The sequence below is a fragment of the Podarcis filfolensis genome (genome assembly GCF_964270895.1).
Source record: "Podarcis filfolensis genome assembly, chromosome: 8".
Classification (NCBI taxonomy): Eukaryota; Metazoa; Chordata; class Lepidosauria; order Squamata; family Lacertidae; genus Podarcis; species Podarcis filfolensis.
The window spans coordinates 16,119,644-16,138,950 of record NC_139611.1 but is presented as its reverse complement, the minus strand read 5'-3'; the positions used below and the strand labels follow the sequence as shown (position 1 = coordinate 16,138,950).

The following is a 19,307-nucleotide window of genomic DNA, read 5'->3' as shown; positions in this document are numbered from 1 at the left end:
GCAGATGGGCCAGAGGCCTGATTCAGCATAAGGCAGCTTGTGCATTTCTAAGCAGACATGCTCAGGATCGCGCTAACCACCAAACGAGCCCTTATCCCCTCCTTGCCGCCGTGTGGCTTAAATTAAACCCCCTGCAAATTCCGCAAGGAGAGGAAGGCAAAGAGCGGGCGACTTCTCCCTCGCCGATCGGCAACTCGGAGCTCGGCTGCTTCCGCCTCCATCGGCCGCCTTCCCTCTTCAGAATCCATGGCATCCGAGGATCGATTAGCCGGGTCTGGAAACATGGCCTCCTCCGAGCAAGGAGAGCAACCTGGGCAGGTAAGCGGGGGGTCGGAGGAGGGAGGCGCCCCGGGACCCCCTCCCCACAAGGACACTTGTGTGGGGAGGATGGGGAAGGGGGAGGGCAGTCGCAGGACCTGCCCCTGCTGCCCTCCCTCTTTTAAATGGAAGGAGGCACCCCCCAAATAGAGGGGTCCCTGTGCCCTCAGTGAGGAAGGAGCAGGTGGTGCGTGGCCTTTGCCCCATAACTGGGCGAGGGGGGGGAGGGGAGGGAGCCCATTTGCCACCTCACCTTCTTTCATTCCCACTCCTCCCGTGAAGGGGGAAAATCCCTTCAGTGGGATTTTCTGATCCACGCCCCCCCCAATCTCAGGGATTACAGGAGGTGAGTGCCCTTTTACCCTATAATTAGGGGGGGTGCCCTTTGCCCTTTAATTAGTGGGGAGATAGGGGGCAGTTGCCTTATAAAACCCTATAATGTGAAGGGCTTCGTTCCCGCTTTTTATAGCCCCCCCAATTAAAAAGGGAGGAGAGGAATGTCTAAAAGGAGTGTCTCCGGGGGTTGGAGGAGGGGGTGTCTTTCGCCCTATAAATGGGGGCGGGGAGGGCTAGTAGTTGCCCACTCCTTATGCCCCCCCCCTTTTAAGGTTAAGGGAGGAATGGCAAAAAGGAGTGTCTGTTTTTCTCCCAGGGGTAGCAGGATGTGGGTGCTTTCTGCCCATATATTTTTTTGGGGGGGGGGAGGGTAGGGGCTATTTGCTGCCCATTCTTTTATGTCCCTCCCCATTAAAAAAAAGAAAAGAAAAGGCTAGGGGAACTAGGACTAAAAGCAGGGTTCGAAACTGAGATATGAAAGCTAGGAGCTAAATGGCACCTTAAAGCTAGGTTATGGGCACAACAATGGAATGTATAGGCATGCTTTTTTATATAACAAGAATGCAAAGCTGGAAATGAATAAACTGCAGCTAAAATCTTATGTTCATTTTTCACATGGTCTAGTTCTTCCCCTGCCCACCCCCCTAATATTCTTAAGAGAGTCTGTTCTCCAGTCTTCAGAGAGTAGCTGGAAGTGGGGAGGCAGAAAAAGGTCCTCCTTTCCTCCCACTCTGCAGTTTTAATCTGAAATCTTAGGTGCAGTACTGCGCCCAGAGCTCAGAAACTGCTCCTGCTAATGAAATTCCCTGCCGCAAAATGCACCTAGAACAATGGGAGTTTCGAACGCTGACTAAAAGGAGTGTCTATTTATACCCCCACCCCCAATAATGGGGGAGGTGGGAGCCCTTTGCACTATTATGAGAGGGAGTGGAGGAGGTTAGATGCTCTCTTCTCCTTCTGCTTCCTTCTTGAGCTTCTGGCACACACCCTAACTTCAATTTCAAACAATGAGGGATAATTGGCAGAAACTTGTGCTTTTGAGAAGAAGGGGAAATTGGGTTTCCTTTCTCCATAACAGTAGGGGCTGGAAGAGGAATTGCGGGGTGTGTGTGTGTGCGCCAGTTGCCCCCTTCTTCATCTGCTTGAGCATTGCCTCTTCCAATCTATTTTTAAGGGTGGGGGAGTAATCCCTAATGGGCTAATCTATCCTCCATAGGGGTAGATGCCCTTAAACCCTGACAGGGAAGGGGCAAGGAAGTGGGTGGAAGGGGACAGTTGCCTCATTTTCTCCCCATTTGACCTTTTGTTTTCCCCTTTCCAAAAAGGGTGGGGGGAATCTGTGTTGGGATGTGTGCCCTTTGACCCATAATGGAGGGAGGAGGTGAAGGGAGGTCAGTTTCCCTCCTTCTGCTTGATCTTGTGTGCCACTGTTCTAAACTGGTGGTGGTGAAGAAATCAGAAGTGGACTTTGGGGGTGTAAGTGGGGAAGGAGGTGTGTGCTCTTTACACCTAATTGGGGTCAGAGTAAAGATGTGTGCATTGCTAGTTACCCCTCTCCTCTTTCTGTATTGGCTTCTCCCCACCCCCCCCAAAAATATTTCAAAAGCAATGGGATGTTGTGATTCTATGGCCTTCCTGGAGAGGAAGTAGGTAGGTATCTGTTGCTCCATAATGTGTGAAGAAGGAAGGAGGCATTGCTTAGTCTAGACTCCGCCCCCCCCCTTGGGATAGGCAGAAATGGTGGGGAGCTTACGTTTTCTCTGGGCCCCTCCCAGCTCTGGGGAAACTCATTTATAATTCCTGCATGCCTCCTACACACATGGAGCAAGGAGAACAGGTTGGCCTTGTAATCTTTTCCTTGCATATGTAAAATAATACTGAGAGGGGCTGTATTAGGGGGGTTTCCTCTCTGCCACTTCTGTCTGCATTTGGCTATTTCAATTCCTCTTCAGCTTCCTGCCAAACATGTATGCAAAAACCACTTGTTGCACACCTCTTGAGAGAGCTCAGTGACAGAGCACACCTGTTGCATGGCAAGGATTCCATGTTCGATCCCTGACATCACCATCTTAGAGGAGGGATTGAGTAAGCTGTGGCCTTCTGGGTGTTCCTCGATTCAAGTTCCCATCGGCCCCCCAGGCAGCAGGCACAGTGGTCAGGGATGATGTTGGGAGGCCAGATGCTTCTGGAGGACACCTGGTTGGAGAAGGCTGAAACAGGACATGCCGGCAGTAGTCAACATGGTACCATCCAGATGTTGCTGGACTAATTTTGGCAGAAGGCCCGTAGGTCAGCGGTAGAGCATCTGCCTTCAGTGTTGACGATCGTAGGTTCAATCCCCAGGTAGGGCTGGGAGAGATCTGTGCCTGGAACCCTGGAGAGCTGCTTCCAGTCGATGTGTAGACAATGTGGAGTTAGATAGACCAGTGCTCTGACTTGGCATAAGGCAGATGCCTATGTTTTTACTGTTCTGTGTTGACTACAACTCCCATCATGCCTGAGCATTGGCTGTGCCAGCTGGGGGTGATGGGAGTAGTTGCCCATCATCTTTCAGAAAGCAGCACATGGGCTGTTTGTGAACTATAATGTCATATCCATGATAGCTGCCAGGAATCAATCTGTTGTAAGCTGCTTCAAGAACTTTCAGGTAGTATAGTAAGAGTTTTATAAAGGGAATAAATGAAACCAACCACCAGTGTTCAGAGATGACATACCTCGGAATTCCAGTTGCTGGTGGACAGGCAGAGCGATGCAAATTGTAGCTTTAATAGGGACAGAAGGGCCTTGTCAACCTGGGATGGTAGTCCATCTAGGAGAAGGAAATCTCTGATCCTAAGCCTCCACTGCTTTGCAGGGTATCTTTGGGAGAAGAAAGGGCTAAGAAGTAAACCCTACACAAATCCACAGTGGAATCCCTAAGACGGTTGGGTAGTGCCTTGTGCACCTCCTTCTGGCAACTCCTGCAGCCAAGCTGGTGCCAAACGTATTGCTCTGCTTTCCTGTGAATCACATCAGTGAGGCCAAAAGGGCATTAGGGTGGTCCAGGACCCCCATACACACTGCCCAGGCTTGCACCCAGGGGAGGTCACTTCAGTGCAGCTAACACAGAGATTCGACTTAGCCACTGGAAGCACACTATATTGGCTCTTGAGGCAGATGTGTGCCAACAACCAACCTTAGCTTCAAGCCCTCTTTGTGGGCTTCCCAGCGGGCCGTTTGCTTAGCTACCATGAGCAGCCTGATGCTAGACCAGGGGGAGCCTCGATCTGATGCATTGTGGCTCTTTTTACATCAAAGGTGGGGAACCTCATCCCTAGAGGCCAACCGTAGCCTTCCAGACATCTCTGTCAAGTTCTTGGAACTTTGCCTCTCTCCTGAGCCCCACTGTCTCTGTGTCACACCCTGAGTGTTTTGGCCTGGCTGGAATGTGTCCTTGAGCTCTGATAGTGCCTCTTGCCTGCCTGGATGGGGGCCAGAGAAGGGTGTTTGTGTGTAGAAACTATCCCACGGCACAGAGGTAGAATTTACATTTGTTGTTCCGTCCACTTTTGCCTCTTGCTCTGCCAAGCCCCGACATGTGGCCCTCAGAATGTTTCACAGAACAGAATGTGGCCCTTGGGCTGAAAAAGGTTTCCCATTCTTATTTTCATTACTGTTATTGCCATTTGTTAAGTAGATGTCTCCTCTGTGTGCATAGTTGCTCATTTTCTACACAAACCTTGGTGTGTGAGGACATAATATGCACTGTGTGAGCTCAAATCTGCTAATTTTTGTGCATAGCGCCTCTTCTCTGGTTTTTTGAAGGCCAGGCAGGAAGTCACCTGGTAAAAGCCATTCCTTCTTGGCATGCATAGCAGTATAAAGCCTTTCACCCATTTAGGAACAGGGGTGAGCAATCTCCAGCCTTGCAGATGTTGCTGGACTAGAACTCCCATCATCCCTCACCATCGGCCAGGCTGGCTGCGGCTAATGGCAGTAGAAATTTACAACATCTGGGGAGGTATCAAATTGCTTGATTCTGGCTTATTTATTTATTACATTTTAAATGCCACCTTTCCCCTCAAGGAGCTCAAGGTGGTGTACGTAGTTTCCTTCCTCCCCAGTTATCCTCACAAGCAACCCTGTGAGGTTGGTTAGGCTGAGAGACAGTGACTTATGTCATAATAAATGGGTTTGTCTTCAAGCTGCAACAAATTCTTCTTTCTCTAACTGGGTTCTTCCTCCCCTCCCACCAATCTTGTCAGCTGTTAAAGAATCCCTCCTGGGGGAATCCAGGAGCCTATAGGGCCCCTGAGCCTGAGATTCCCAATTACCACAATTAAAGACAAATTACGGTTTAATGTGAAGGATCAAAAGTTCTCACACGGTTCCTCTTCCATTGCTGCTGAGCTACTGATAAACTAGCCAGCATCTGAGTTGTAATGCCCGAATTTGGGCACATGATATTACCATATATCCTATGCTAGTCCTACTCAGAGTACACCCATTGAAGTTAACAGACATGATTAAATTAGGTTCATCAGTTTCAGTGGCTTTATTCTGAGTAGAGACCATTGTTTGTGGGTGTAGGGAAGAAAACAGTGACCTGGCTTGGATTAGCCTAGTGAGAGGGGGGTCTGCAAGAAATCTCATCCCCTTAACTCAGTGATGGCCAAACTTGGCCCTCCAGCTGTTTTGGGACTACAATTCCCATCACCCCTGACCACTGGTCCTGTTAACTAGGGATGGTGGGAGTTGTAGTCCCAAAACACCTGGAGGGCCAAGTTTGGCCATCACTGCCTTAACTGCTTTCTAGAAAAAAGTTGAACTAGGAGATTGTCCTGTGCAAATCAGGATATTTTGAGAGGGTGATTTGCTAACGTAGCATTCTCCAGATGTTTTGGACTATAATTCCTATCAGCCTCAGCATGTGTAGTCCACAATGCTGTCCAAAATAATTTGAAGGCAACAGGTTGGTGAAGACTCTTAAGGCTTAGAGAAGTGACTGAGCATAGCTTGTTTGCTTGTTTTCAGTAAGCAAACCCAGAAAACATTGAAACTGCTAAGCTTGCCAAATACCCTGGTTGTAGCTGGTGTCCATTAATTGTTACTGTTAAGAATGCAAGAGCATGAGAAGAGCCTTCTGGATCAGGCTGGTGGCCCATCTGGTCTGGTATCCTGTTCTCACAGTGGCCAACCAGATGCCTGTGAGAAATCCACAAACAGGACCCAAGGAGAAGAGCATTCTCCCCTCCCGTAGTTCCCAGCAGCTGGTTTTCAGAAGCATTACTGCTTCTGACTTAGGGAGGCAGAGCCTAGCCATCATGGTTAGTAGCCATAGTTATCCTTATTCTCCATGAATTTGTCTAATCTTGTTTTAAAGCCATCCAGGTTGGTAGTCATCCCTGCCTCCTGTGGGAATGAGTTCCATAGGTTAACTATGCGCTGCATGAAGAAAGTCCTTTTTTTAAATCTGTACTGAATCTTCCAACTGCATTGGATGTCCACATGTTCTAGTGCTTTGAAAGAGGCAGAGAAGACTTTTCTCTGTCCACTTTCTCCATGCCATGCATAATTTTAAACATTTCTACCATGTTACTTGCCTTTTCTCTAAATCAGAAAGTTCCAAAAGCTGCAATCTTTCCTCACTGGACTTATGAAACGGGGAAAAAAATGTTTTGCATGGAAAAATAGAAGAACAGAACATTTTGGATTTCGGAATCGTCCCCCATCCCCTGCAGAAAATCTTCCGCCCCCATATCCCTAATCACCTCTGTTGCGTAGGTATTGGAGGGCAAGTGCTTGCCTCTGCCTTGGCTCACTCCAGTTCTGGTGTCCTTGGAGTTGGCTGAACTTCATATTCTCATGCTCTGTCCCTTTAGGGGGAAGGAGAGAGAGAGAGAGAGAGACTGCAGGAAACCTGGGGGTGGTTGAATTCATCAGTTTCAGGCACCTTGCCCTCCTTCCTGATCCCACCTCTGAAAGAAGCCTGGGTTCAGTCAAAAGATACCTCTTGTCTCCACTTTTGGAGAAAGCAATGCTTCTGAATACCATTTGCTAGAAGCTGCAGGAGGGGAGAGTCCTTGCTGCGCCCAGGTCCTGCTCTCAGCCCCACATAAATAAGGATTTACAGTGCAAATCCCAAGCATGTCAGCTCAGGATTATGTTTCCTTGAGCTAGCAGGACTCACACCTAGGTAAGTGCGTATAGGGATTGCAGCTCTAGTTAACAAACAGGGATCATCCTAGAAGTAGCTTAAACTAGCATATATACCAGGCTGGCTTTGCTAGTATCACTAATTTGCTAAATAAAGATCATTCTAAAAAAACCAAAAACCAACCCCCCTCCAAACCTATTAATTATATTTAAATATTTAAGTACCGGCAACTCCCCATTTACATGTGTTTGAGGCACGTGCAACCTTGCATATTGCTACAAACCTGGACGTGGCATGAAAAGGGGCAAAAATGGCCCGAGAAGATTGCGGAAACAGTGAAAATGGTGCAAAAATAGCATTTAGCAAACCCTCCCCCCGAGCCTTTGCAAGTGCAATCCCAGGAGCCTCGCACTGACCTTTTTAGGCCTTTGTAGAGCTGGAGTTTGAGCTAGGAGGTTTGGAGGGAGCAATTGTGGTGGAGTTTGGTGGAGCTGTTAAAAGAGTTTTCCAAGGGTTTCCAGAGGTTTAGAGGGTGTCTGCAGGCTTTTTCCATGGTGTTCCCAATATATGTGATTTCATTTATGCATGTGGTGCCTCGGAACATAACCCCTGCACAAACTGGCAGTTGCCTGTATACATTTGTTGGCTATTAAACTTCTTACAAGTGTATACTTCCAACGGAATAAAAACTCATTTGTAATTTAAAGCCCTAAACGGCCTCGGCCCAGTATACCTGAAGGAACGTCTCCACCCCCATCGTTCTGCCCGGATGCTGAGGTCCAGCGCCGATGGCCTTCTGGAGGTTCCCTCATTGCGAGAAGCAAAGCTACAGGGAACCAGGCAGAGGGCCTTCTCGGTAGTGGCGCCCGCCCTGTGGAACGCCCTCCCACCAGATGTCAAAGAGATAAACAACTACCAGACATTCAGAAGACATCTGAAGGCAGCCCTGTTCAGGGAAGTTTTTAATGTGTGACATCTTAGTGTATTTTTGATCTTTGTGGAAGCCGCCCAGAGTGGCTAGGGAAACCCAGCCAGATGGGTGGGGTACAAATAATAAATTATTATTATTATTATTATTATTATTATTATTATTATTATTATTAATTTTTCCTGTTATTTCATAGAGTTGCATATTGCCTTAAGCCTTGTTATTCCTGAGAACTTTTAAAACTGAGGGTTGAATCCAACCAGGTTGGAGGCAGTGATGCTTCTGCACACCAGTGTCTGGAAAGCACAAGGGGTGGGTAGCGGAGAGCTTTTGTGCTTGGGTCCTGCTTTCAGGCCCCCCAGATGCATCTGATTGACCACTTTGAGTATAGGATGCCAGTCTAGATGGGCTGTGGGGCTGATTCAACAGTGAGACTCTTCGTACACTCTTAAGCTCCACCAGACACATTGATATCCTCTTTGCTGTCCATCAAGTCTGAAGCGGACAGCTTCCTTTATTCATTCATCTTGACCACTAGGGAAGGGTCCCAGCTTCCGACTTCTTCCTATTTCCAAACAGGGCTGCTGTTGACAGGTGAACCTTTCCCCATAACAGTGTTTCTGTATTAGAAAAGGTTTAACCTGTTGAACTGTTGCCTACTGCAAGCTGCTAAAAGTGGGAGAGCCCTGCTCTTCCTCAGTGCCAGCCTCAAATCACATGGTGAACCTGAGTTTCAAGAGTGGTAAACCAGTTAAGTCACTATAAGACTTTTATCAATTGATCTTAAACCGGCAATCCTACTGCAAGACCAGGCATGGTATTTCAAAGTGGGAACTGTATGTGTGTCAAAAGAGGTCTTGCAGCAACCAGGGTACAAATGCCCAGGATTACATCATTTAAAAAGCAAGCAGTGTGCTCTAAGAACATCTGCTCTAGTTACCCCCCTCTTTTTTGCGATTCCCCCCATAGTACAGTAAAATTACAACTTAAAAAAAAACAGATCAAATAAGTAGTTATCCATATATGTCTCATAATAACTAAAGGAATATTTTGAACATCTCTTGAGGAAAAGAGTTTGACCCTTTGACATGACTATAACCATTAAGTGTTTCTGTTAACAGCCCACCTCCAAGTAATCATGAGATCTAGAAGCATAGGATTTTTAAAAAAACAACAATAATTGAAAGTTATCCAAAAGGCTGAGGTCTACAAGATTGTGTGGGTCAGAAGCTGCCCTTGATCTCAACAACGTACTTTTTTTTTTTAAGGAACCCCCCCTCCCCGTTTCCTTAGAGACCTCTCTTAAGACATCTGTCTCTTTCTCTTAGTCCTTCATCTTAACCTGAACTGATTGATGTGGTTCAATATCCTACATAATAGCCAAATGTAGATCTAATTGGGTGAATCATTCAGGCCGGGTCCCTGAGGAGCCCGGAAGTTTTTATATATCTGTACATTTATGTAAAATTCAATACAGCTTTTGGGGGAAAAAAATAAAGTGAGGTCTGGTTTCTGAGAGAAGATGATAGAGAGCATGTGGGGGTAGAGAGCATGGAGTAGAGACTCCATGTGGGGGATGCATTTCCGACATGAAAAGTGTTTCTACAAACGTGAGGGGGGAAACGTGAAAAATAGAAAATAGGAAGCTGCCTTATGCTAAGTCAATACCATTGATACATCTACCTCAGTATTGCCTTCACTGACTGGCAGCAGCTCTCCAGGATTTCAGAGACAGGAGTCTTCTCTTAGCCCTACCTGGAGATGCTGGGGGGTTGAACCCAGGACCCTCTGTGTGCAAGGCAGGTATTCTAGTTGAGATTCCTGTATTGCAGGGGGTTGGACTAGATGACCCTCGGGTACCTTCCAGCTTTGCCGTTCTGTGATTCTACTACAATAATAATAATAATAATAATAATAATAATAATTTATTATTTATACCCCGCCCATCTGGCTGGGTTTCCCCAGCCACTCTGGGCGGCTTCCAACAAAACACTAAAATGCAATAACCTATTAAACATTAAAAGCTTCCCTAAGCAGGGCTGCTTTCAGGTGTCTTCTAAAAGTTTGGTAGTTATTTTTCTTTTTGACATCTGGTGGGAGGGCGTTCCACAGGGCGGGTGCCACTGCTGAGAAGGCCCTCTGCCTGGTTCCCTGTAACTTGGCTTCTCACAGCAAGGGAACCACCAGAAGGCCCTCAGCGCTGGACCTCAGTGTCCGGGCAGAACGATCTACTGATCTACAGCCCTTCCCTTAAGACAGAGGGTTGTAGAAAGTTGACTTATACATAGTCAAACCCGTTCATCCATCTAGCGAGGTACTGCCTACACCAGGCATAGGCAAACTCAGCCCTCCAGATGTTTTGGGACTACAACTCCCATGATCCCTAGCTAACAGGACCAGTGGTCAGGGATGATGGGAATTGTAGTTCCAAAACATCTGGAGGGCCAAGTTTGCCTCTGCCTGGTCTACACTGACTGGCAGCTGACTCCCTCTCTCGCCCTAGAACTCTTGGGCACCCAATGAAGCTGAGCATTGGAAGATTCAAGACAGATAGAAGAAAATCCTTCTTCATGCAATGCATAGGCGTGGGGAACGTTTCTCAGCCTGAGGGCCACATTCCCTTCCGCGCAACCTTCCAGGGGCCACATTCCAGTGGTGGGCGTGGTCAGAGCAGACGTGGGTGGAGCAATGGATGCAAATTTTAGCTTTGAACAGCAGGCTGGTTCACACACACACACACACACACACACACACACACACAGCCTCCATCCAGGTGACTGAGAGGTATGATCAGAATTCAAAGCCACATTCCAGTCTGGTGAAAACACTCACAGAGGGTGCCAAGCACGACTGCTGAGCACTTTGGCATCGTGAGGGTGTCCTCTCCCCCACCCAGGCTGAGGTTTACCCTGCTCTTGTTGCAGGCCAACTCCGTGATTCTGTGATTACACTGGATCCAAGTGCACACCAATTTTTCCTTGGACCGCGGCCACGGTCTTAATTGCTCCGTGCTTCAGTGCCTTGTTAGCTGTGCATGAAAACACTTGCAGGGGAGGAAACCTGAGCTGACATTTATTTTTAAGATTCTTATTCCTTCGTCCTAGGTCTGCTTGGCATGCTGGTTGCCTGCCCCTCATTTTTTTTTTTGCCCTAATTTAACACACACATGTTGATTTATAAATCTGCCATCCTTTTATTAGCACAGCCTCTTAGCGTGGGTATAAATTACCCAGTTGTCAAAAAAATGTTTTCACTGGTATTGCTTGTTTTAGGGAAATTTACAGCAGGGGCTGACTGGTGGGCCGTGCTGAACAACTTCTGAAGGTTGTTGGTTCTGCAGATGGGGAGGGGGGGGTTGTCTTGCCTTTGTCCCCTCTCTTCTGCATTTGTAGGGGGCATCAAGCCTTTTTGCCCAGGGCTGAGTAGCAAGCACCTTAAGCAAGGATGTGTTGCATACAGAAACCATGGCAAAACCTTTGGGCGTGCATCTTGTTTAGATGCATTATCACCCCATATCACTCCAACTTAATTCTCACTGCAGCAGAGGAAAGATAACAAAAACCGCTAAATAAGTAATTAAAAATATGTACAAGACCAATGAGTTAATGATACCTGCTTGCCACATTTCCCAAGCCTGAATGGACAGCTTCTTCAAAAAGCCAGATCTCAGGGGAAAATCAGTACAGTAGTACCTCAGGTTACATACGCTTCAGGTTACAGACTCCGCTAACCCAGAAATAGTGCTTCAGGTTAAGAACTTTGCTTCAGGATGAGAACAGAAATCGGGCTCTGGCGACACGGCAGCAGCAGGAGGCCCCATTAGCTAAAGTGGTGCTTCAGGTTAAGAACAGTTTCAGGTTAAGTATGGGCCTCCGGAACGAATTAAGTACTTAACCTGAGGTACCACTGTATGCCAAATCAAGTGAAAAGACTCCCCTTTTTTCTTGACGTTTCAGTCACAGAGTAAACTTTTCCATAACGGCTGCATTCAAAAAAGTACTGGTTGAGGTTCATCTGCTAATTAGTGGGTGGGACTATTGCTTCGTTTATGGTTTGGATATTGCTGGCATGCTGTTTTTGCTTTTCCACAAGTTGTGTGTTAAATGAGATGTTAATGTATTGTACGATCCCTACCCCCTTCCCTGCCCCCGCTACGTTATTATGTATGTGCATATATTTTTATTTAACATTAAGTTGCTTGGAAACCTTTGGGTGCCAAGTGACGAATAAGTTTAATAAATAAATAAAACAAACAAAATAAACTGGTGCCGATGCTCCAAAGAAAGATCTGGAACAGGTTTCCATTGCTTCGTGATCACCAGTTTTGCTGCCGGAGTCGTGTAAATCATATGTTCTTTCGACAACATCTCCATAAATATCACAATCGAAAATATTGAATAGCATCCCTTTTGGGCAAAACAGCCGTGCTTCCTCACCAGTAAGACCTGGTGCTTTTTAAACTGGAGATCTTGGGAATTGAATCGGAGACCTTTTAGCATTCAAAGTGGTTGCTCTCCTGGCGAGTCATGGCTCCTGTTTGTTTGTATGTCTGTCACAGCAGCTAAGTGTGCTTAGAAGTGACCATTGGGTGGCACTCTAACCTTGCTCTTTTTCTTATTACAGACTGGCTCTTCTTCTGGAGCTGAGAATGGAGCATCCCGCGAAGCTCTGGTGAGTCCTGCGTTTGTGGGGTGGGGGAATCAAAAGAATAACGTTGCTTTCACGTAATTCAACTCAACCAGGTATGGGCTGCATGTCCATGTGGTTGCTTTTTGTGGTGTTTTTTTTTTACCAGCTTGTTCTCTTGAAAAGAGCATCTGTTTGGCCACTTCTTTTCAGGGTCAACTCCTTGGTCTCGGACAGAAGGACCTAAGTATCGCTATGTGTGGTGCTCTCTAGGTGACCTCTGAACTTTGACCTTTAGTGAGCCCCCCCGCCTCCTTATCTTTTCCTGGGTGAGCAGAGGGTCATCTCCAACCACCATGAAGGACTCGCTTGCTCTTGATCAGAGATTTTTCTTTCGAGGACTGTGGCACGTAACCGATCTCTTCCGTTAGCAGAGAGTTTCTCCATTCGCTGATGAAAATGAAATGTGTGGTGTATTGTGTGTATGCAGATTAACCTGAGAGGTAGTACAGTGGTACCTTGGGTTACAGACGCTTCAGGCTACAGACTCCACTAACCCAGAAATAGTACCTCAGGTTAAGAACTTTGCTTCAGGATGAGAACAGAAATCGTGCGGTGGCGGCAGCAGCGGGAGGCCCCATTAGCTAGAGTGGTACCTCAGGTTAAGAACAGTTTCAGGTTAAGAACGGACCTCCAGAACGAATTAAGTTCTTAACCCGAGGTACCACTGTAGTACATCCAGCTTCTTCATCAGGGAAACCCTCTACAAAAGCTCAACCTCCTTTCGTGCTCCTCATCAAGCAGATTTTGAGATTTTGGTGTTCCTGCTATAGAACAAATCATCATAATTAAGATTCCCAGACCCTACCTCTTTCCCTATTGAAAGGCCTCCCGCAGAAGGCCTCCAAGGTGCAGAGGATTCTGGGATGTTTCACACATGTGGCTTACACGCCCTCAAATTTCTCACTCCAAACCAAAGGTGGGAGAAACCTGTTTCCCTCCAGATGTTATTCTCATCACCACCCCCTAACCACTGGCTTTGCTGGCTGGGGCTGGTGGAAGTTGGAGTCTGGCAACATCTGGAGGGCCAGAGCTTCCCCATCCCTGAAGTAGACCATTGTTTGCTTTTCCTGCCCTTAGCTACTGTTTAACGCAGGGACAGAGACCATTGGCCTCTGAATACCAGTTGCTGGGAATCAGAAATGAGGAGAGTGCTGTTGTGCTCAGGACCTGCTTGTGGGCTTCCCATTGGGGCATCTGGCTGGCCACTGTGAGGACAGGATGCTGGATGGGGCCACTGGTCTGATCCAGCAGGCTCCTCTAGTGTAGCTTCTGCATGACTGGATAGGCTTGCAGGCTTTAAAGGTAAAGGGACCCCTGACCATTAGGTCCAGTCATGGCTGACTCTGGGGTTGCGGCGCTCATCTCGCTTTATTGGCCAAGGGAGCTGGCATACAGCTTCTGGGTCATGTGGCCGGCATGACTAAGCCGCTTCTGGTGAACCAGAGCAGCACACGGAAACACCATTTACCTTCCCACTGGAGCGGTACCTATTTATCTACTTGCACTTTGATGTGTTTTCGAACTGCTAGGTTGGCAGGAGCAGGGACCGAGCAACGGGAGCTCACCCCTTTGCGGGGATTCGAACCGCCAACCTTCTGAAAAGCAAGTCCTAGCCTCTGTGGTTTATTTTTATTTTTTTCAATTTTTTATTAATTTTCCCAAAAAATTTGAAACACTCAAACAGACACACAAACATACATCCTGTTTAAATCTTGGTAACATTATTTAGAGACTTCCTCAAATCCCCTTGGTTGAATTTCATTATATATCATTTTAACAGTTTTCCAAAATCAGTTTTCTCAGAAAGTTAACTTAGTGACTTAACATCTTTCATTCTTTCTAATTTATCTTTAAACATCTTGAATCTTATCCTTAAATATTTGAATCCTAAGCCTATCTATTATTTGCAAGCTTTTCCAATTAAATTATCTTAACATATTTAGCTAAATAGTTTAACCCACAGCGCCACCCGCGTCCCTTTTGCAGGTTTTAAGCAGGCACCAAAAAGAGTAACAGGCCTACGTCTGTCATTTCCATTCATTTCAGAGGGTTTGTTAGTAGGACGAAGCTCAGACAGAGCTCCAGATTTGCTGCCTCGCGTGCCTTCATGCTCTTGTCTGCAATATTTTTTTTAAATTAAGGCTGTTTCTTGCTGATGCAAGTACCTATGCTTTTGCACTGATTTTTCTTCTCCTTCTTCCCAAGGAGAATGGCAGGCGGCTCACTCTCTGCCCCCCACCCTGTGGGCTGACAGAAATTACCTTCTGTTTAATTAACATCATCTCCCCTGCTCTTTATATACTGCTTCATAATTGCTCCGAGGAAAAGAGGAACGCATCGCAGCCATATATCTATATATAGACATAGATATAAGATAAAAATAATTCGTTGGGAAAAGGTGTGGGGGTGGGTGGGTGGGGGGGAAACGCAGCACAAATCAAGAAAATACAAAATAAAATTCAGTGTCCCTGAAATATAATCTTGATCTCGCAACGAACCTTCATGCATGTGAGGGTACCACGGAGCTCATGTGGAAAAGGAACAGGGGCTTTCAATCCTGCTTCCTTTTTAATTAATTTTTTCCGCTTACTCCCTCTCTTATTCCTCTCGTAGCCTCTTCATTTCTGCTTAGGTGTCGTCATCACTTCCAGCCACGCATCCGTAGAGACCCTTTTAACTAATCGGCCATTCGCTCCCCACTTACGGCCTGACTCGCTGGTCGTTCAGTGCCGCAGACCTCTAGTGTGAGCTTATTAGTTACCTGGGGCTTCTTGCGTTCGGACAGGCATCATAGAATCATAGAATCATAGAGTTGGAAGAGACCACAAGGGTCATCGAGTCCAACCCCCTGCCAAGCAGGAAACACCATCAGAGCACTCCTGACATATGGTTGTCAAGCCTCTGCTTAAAGACCTCCAAAGAAGGAGACTCCACCACACTCCTTGGCAGCAAATTCCACTGTCGAACAGCTCTTACTGTCAGGAAGTTCTTCCTAATGTTTAGGTGGAATCTTCTTTCTTGTAGTTTGGCTCCATTGCTCCGTGTCTGCTTCTCTGGAGCAGCAGAAAACAACCTTTCTCCCTCCTCTATGTGACATCCTTTTATATATTTGAACATGGCTATCATATCACCCCTTAACCTCCTCTTCTCCAGGCTAAACATGCCCAGCTCCCTTAGCCGTTCCTCATTAGGCATCGTTTCCAGGCCTTTGACCATTTTGGTAGGACTGCATCTGATGACGGTTTGGAAATTACAGTTGGTGCAGAATTTGGCAGCCAGGTTGCTCACTGGGGCAAGCCGGTTTCAGCATGGTTCCTGGCAAGTTTGGATGTGTCCCTGAGCAAAACGAGCGCTGTCCCACCTTTCCCCACCCCCATTTTGAAACGTGCTAGCATCCCGTTGCACAATTGAGCAGGATACTTCGGCAAAAGATGTTGCAGCAGCTTCTAGGTTCAGGTGTCTCTCTTATACTTTTTTTTTAAAAAAAGAAGAAGTGGACAGTATTAGAAAGGGTGGGACTGTCAGTATTGGTTAGCCATAACAGCTGAGAAAGGACTGCCTCTCATCCCTGGGTAAATATGTAGGAACAAGTCTTTGGAGGGAGAGAGTTGGGACATGACCCCCTCCCTCCCTCCAAATATTTTGCAAGCATCATTGCATTTACCTTTCCAAGCTTCTGTCCCATTAGCTTGAGAGCTAGAAACTTTAATCACCACCATTTGTTAAGCCAGCGAAACAAAACAAAAAGTCCTCTCCAAACCACCGCCGTAGTTCATCAAAACCCAGCCCAGTCCCCTTGGAGTAACCTCTGCGATCTTTAATAGCAAGCTCTGCTTCTAACGGGGAGGCAGCAGCGCCCTTTGTCCGCAGCGGTGGCGGCAAATGGACTGAGGCCGGGGGGGGGGGGCTGTAATCTACGATTATTATTATTATTATTTTTAATTTTGGCCTCTCATTTCCCTGCTGTCGGTCTTGGCCCATTAAAATTTCGCCTGGACGCTCCGCGATGGGAAGTGTAACCTTGTGGTTCTCGGAGCGTCAGCAACTCGCTCTGGTGCTGTTTACAGCCAGCGTTTGTCATCCCTTGGCGTGGGATCAGCTTTCTCCTTGAGTCCAGATGCTCGGTGACACGGCCACTGCTGTCTCTCTCTCTCTCTCTCTCTCCCTCCCCCCCCCCCCGCCTGTCTCTCTGCTGCCCAATTTCCCCCCTCGATCCTTCAAGCACTTGTGGAATCTAAACAGCCTTTCCCCTCTCCCCTCCCTTTTTCTTTCTTGGTTGGACATTCTGCTCAAAGCAAAGAGTTTGGCTCTGCGTAAAAAGAAATATGGGGTGGAACTGCACTTGATCAGTGGAGACAAAAGCCTTTTCTCTTAGCAATAAGACTGTAGAAGCTGTATCTTTTGGGGGGCCTGGGTCTACTTTGCATAGAAATAGAAAACGGAGCACTAATTCTGCTTTTCCCCTTGATACCTGATTTAAGAAGGTCTTATTTGTTGCAATACCTGAAAAACTTGCTCGTTCTCTGCAAGTTTCCAGGGGCAAAGCCAAACCTATGGCCCATGCAGCTGCATGGTGGTCATTTACGCCTGGCAAGTTCCTGCAAAGTATGATTCTTATCTGGTTTTGATTGTATTTCAGGACCTATTATTGACCGCTCCATCGTGCTTCCGTGGTATCATGATCTTATTATCTGTAGAACTGTTTAAAGCCTCTGCAATAACCACTTCTCCTCTCTGCATCATTTTCCTTCTAATAAGTTGTAGACCATATGATTTCAAACATGAGGCAAGCAGTTGCTAGTTTCTGCACCTCTCAGACATCTGCATTGTTATATGTAATAAAGTAATTTCTTTTAAAAATGCAAACTTCTGAAAAGATCATAGGGAAAACGGACCTTGCGTTTATCGTTTATTGGAATGATAAAAGTGCAAGGCTTGGATCAATCCACATGCATTATTAGGGCTTAGATGATGTACAGATGATTGATCATTTGGACAGGAGTCGGAACAGTTATTGTTGCCATCTTTAAAGAGGGATTTTTTAAAAAAATGAAAACTATGAAGGGTTGGGAGCGAGGGCGAGATGAACGATGATACATACTTGTTTAGCGTATTATTTTCACGGTCTATATTTCTAATAAGAATTTTGGATTTCTTTTTATCCATATGATATTTTATACACATGCACGTACTGGGTGAATGATAATTTAAGGCGTTGCAGATAAATATGCAATTGTGTACAAAATGCTACATAGATAAGAGTCGTTATTATTAAGAATAGTAAATAAATTTACTATTTATAGTAAATAAATAAATAAAGTTCTGCACCGAGCTCCATACGTATTCCACCTATGTAGATAATACAAATTTGAGGATGTTTGCATTATGATCAGTTTGCAGGGCTTGTAGGAGATGAGTCGTTGTGCGTGTGTGCAGAACCTTGTAAAAGAGTGCCTAAAATGATCAAGAAGTTGTTGTTGTTGTTATTTGATTAATTAAATTTGATGCATCGTTCCTGTAAAGAAATACAAAAGTATTTGGGGCTTTTAGGGGTTATTCACCATTCTCAGAATGATTTAACTATCAGGCCCTCTTCCCAGGGAATTCTGGGTATTGAAGCTCTGTGACAGGAGATGGGGGCGGGGTCTCTTCGCAATTCTCGGCACCTTTAACAAACTACAGCTCCCAGGAGCCTTTGCGGGAAGCCATGACAAAGTGGTGTGATACTGCTTCAAATGTGTAGTGCGTGTGGGGCCCACAGCGTGCCCTGATGTGACAGCCCTCCTGATATTTGAAGAACTTTAACTTTCTTTTCTCCAACGAAGCATACCGTATTCTTCTCAACCGCTCCTCACTGTACTTGGTTTGCAAAAGCCCCTCTCACCACCAAGCTTGCTTTTATTTTGACCCACTCCACCAGCCTTTTCTAGACCTGATGGAATCTCTCCTGGCATTCAAAACCCACAGGAACCCGCCTGAAGGAATGCAAGGCCATTATAAGCCCATTAGGGTTACTGCTTGCCCAGAGGTCGCTGAGCTGATAGCATCTCTCTGGCTGACAGTCCTAAATTATCCTGACTAATGTTTGACTGGGGGCTCTGGGTTAGTTGCCCACTGACTCCAACTGTCTGGGAATCCCCGCACCGATCGGAAAATATATATAGACTTTTAGAGGCTCGCTGGTCCTCTCTCTGGACTGTTCAAAGTGAACCTTGGGGGAAATATTATGCAGAGAACTTAAAAAAAATAAAATTGTGGAGCTTGGTTTCGTTGCAGAAGGGAAGGCCTGCAGCCCAGTGGTGGAGCATCCACCTTGCTTACAGAAAGCCCCAGGTTCCTTGCAGCATTTCCAGGTAGGTCTGGGAACGACTCTGCCTGGAATCCTTGGGGAGCCGCTGCCTGTCAGTGTAGACAGTACTGAGCTCAGTGGGCCAATGGTCTGCGTCCGTAAGAGGCAGCTTCCTATGTTTCTATGAAACGTTGGGAAGGTAGACTATGGAACTCACTTCCACAAGAGGCAGTGATGGCCGCCAGCCTGGATGGCTTTAAAAGAGGATTGGGCAAATTCACGGAGAGTAAAGCTCTCAGTGGCTACTAGTCACAGGGCTTGTGCTCTGCTGACATCGCCAGAGGCAGCAATGCTCCTGAACATCAGTTGCTGGAAACCACAGGAAGGGAGAGTGCTCTGGTGTTGATGTTGTGCTTGAGAGTTTTGCAATGGCATATGGTTGGCCACTGTGAGAAGATGATGCTGGTCTTGGATGGGCCTTTGCTCCAGTCCAGCAGGGCTCTCCTTTATGTGTTCTCAAGGCTGTTCTCGGGAGCTCAGGGCTGTGCCAAGCAGACGAGCCCATCTCTGCAACGGTGTGGACTAGAAACTTACAGGGAGTTGGTGGGTGG

General features: G+C 46.6%; 1 protein-coding gene across 1 annotated transcript in view; it reads left to right on the top strand.

Annotated features, from left to right (window-relative positions):
* The first annotated feature begins 212 nt into the window (after positions 1 to 212).
* The window catches only part of PEX14 (peroxisomal biogenesis factor 14), a 118,297-nt gene continuing 99,202 nt past the window's right edge, over positions 213 to 19,307 (top strand). The window contains exons 1-2 of the mRNA XM_083628867.1: positions 213 to 318; positions 12,342 to 12,389. Of these exons, the coding sequence (XP_083484993.1) occupies positions 247 to 318; positions 12,342 to 12,389 (120 nt within the window). The 5' untranslated portion in view covers positions 213 to 246. The remainder of the gene's footprint in view (positions 319 to 12,341; positions 12,390 to 19,307) is intronic.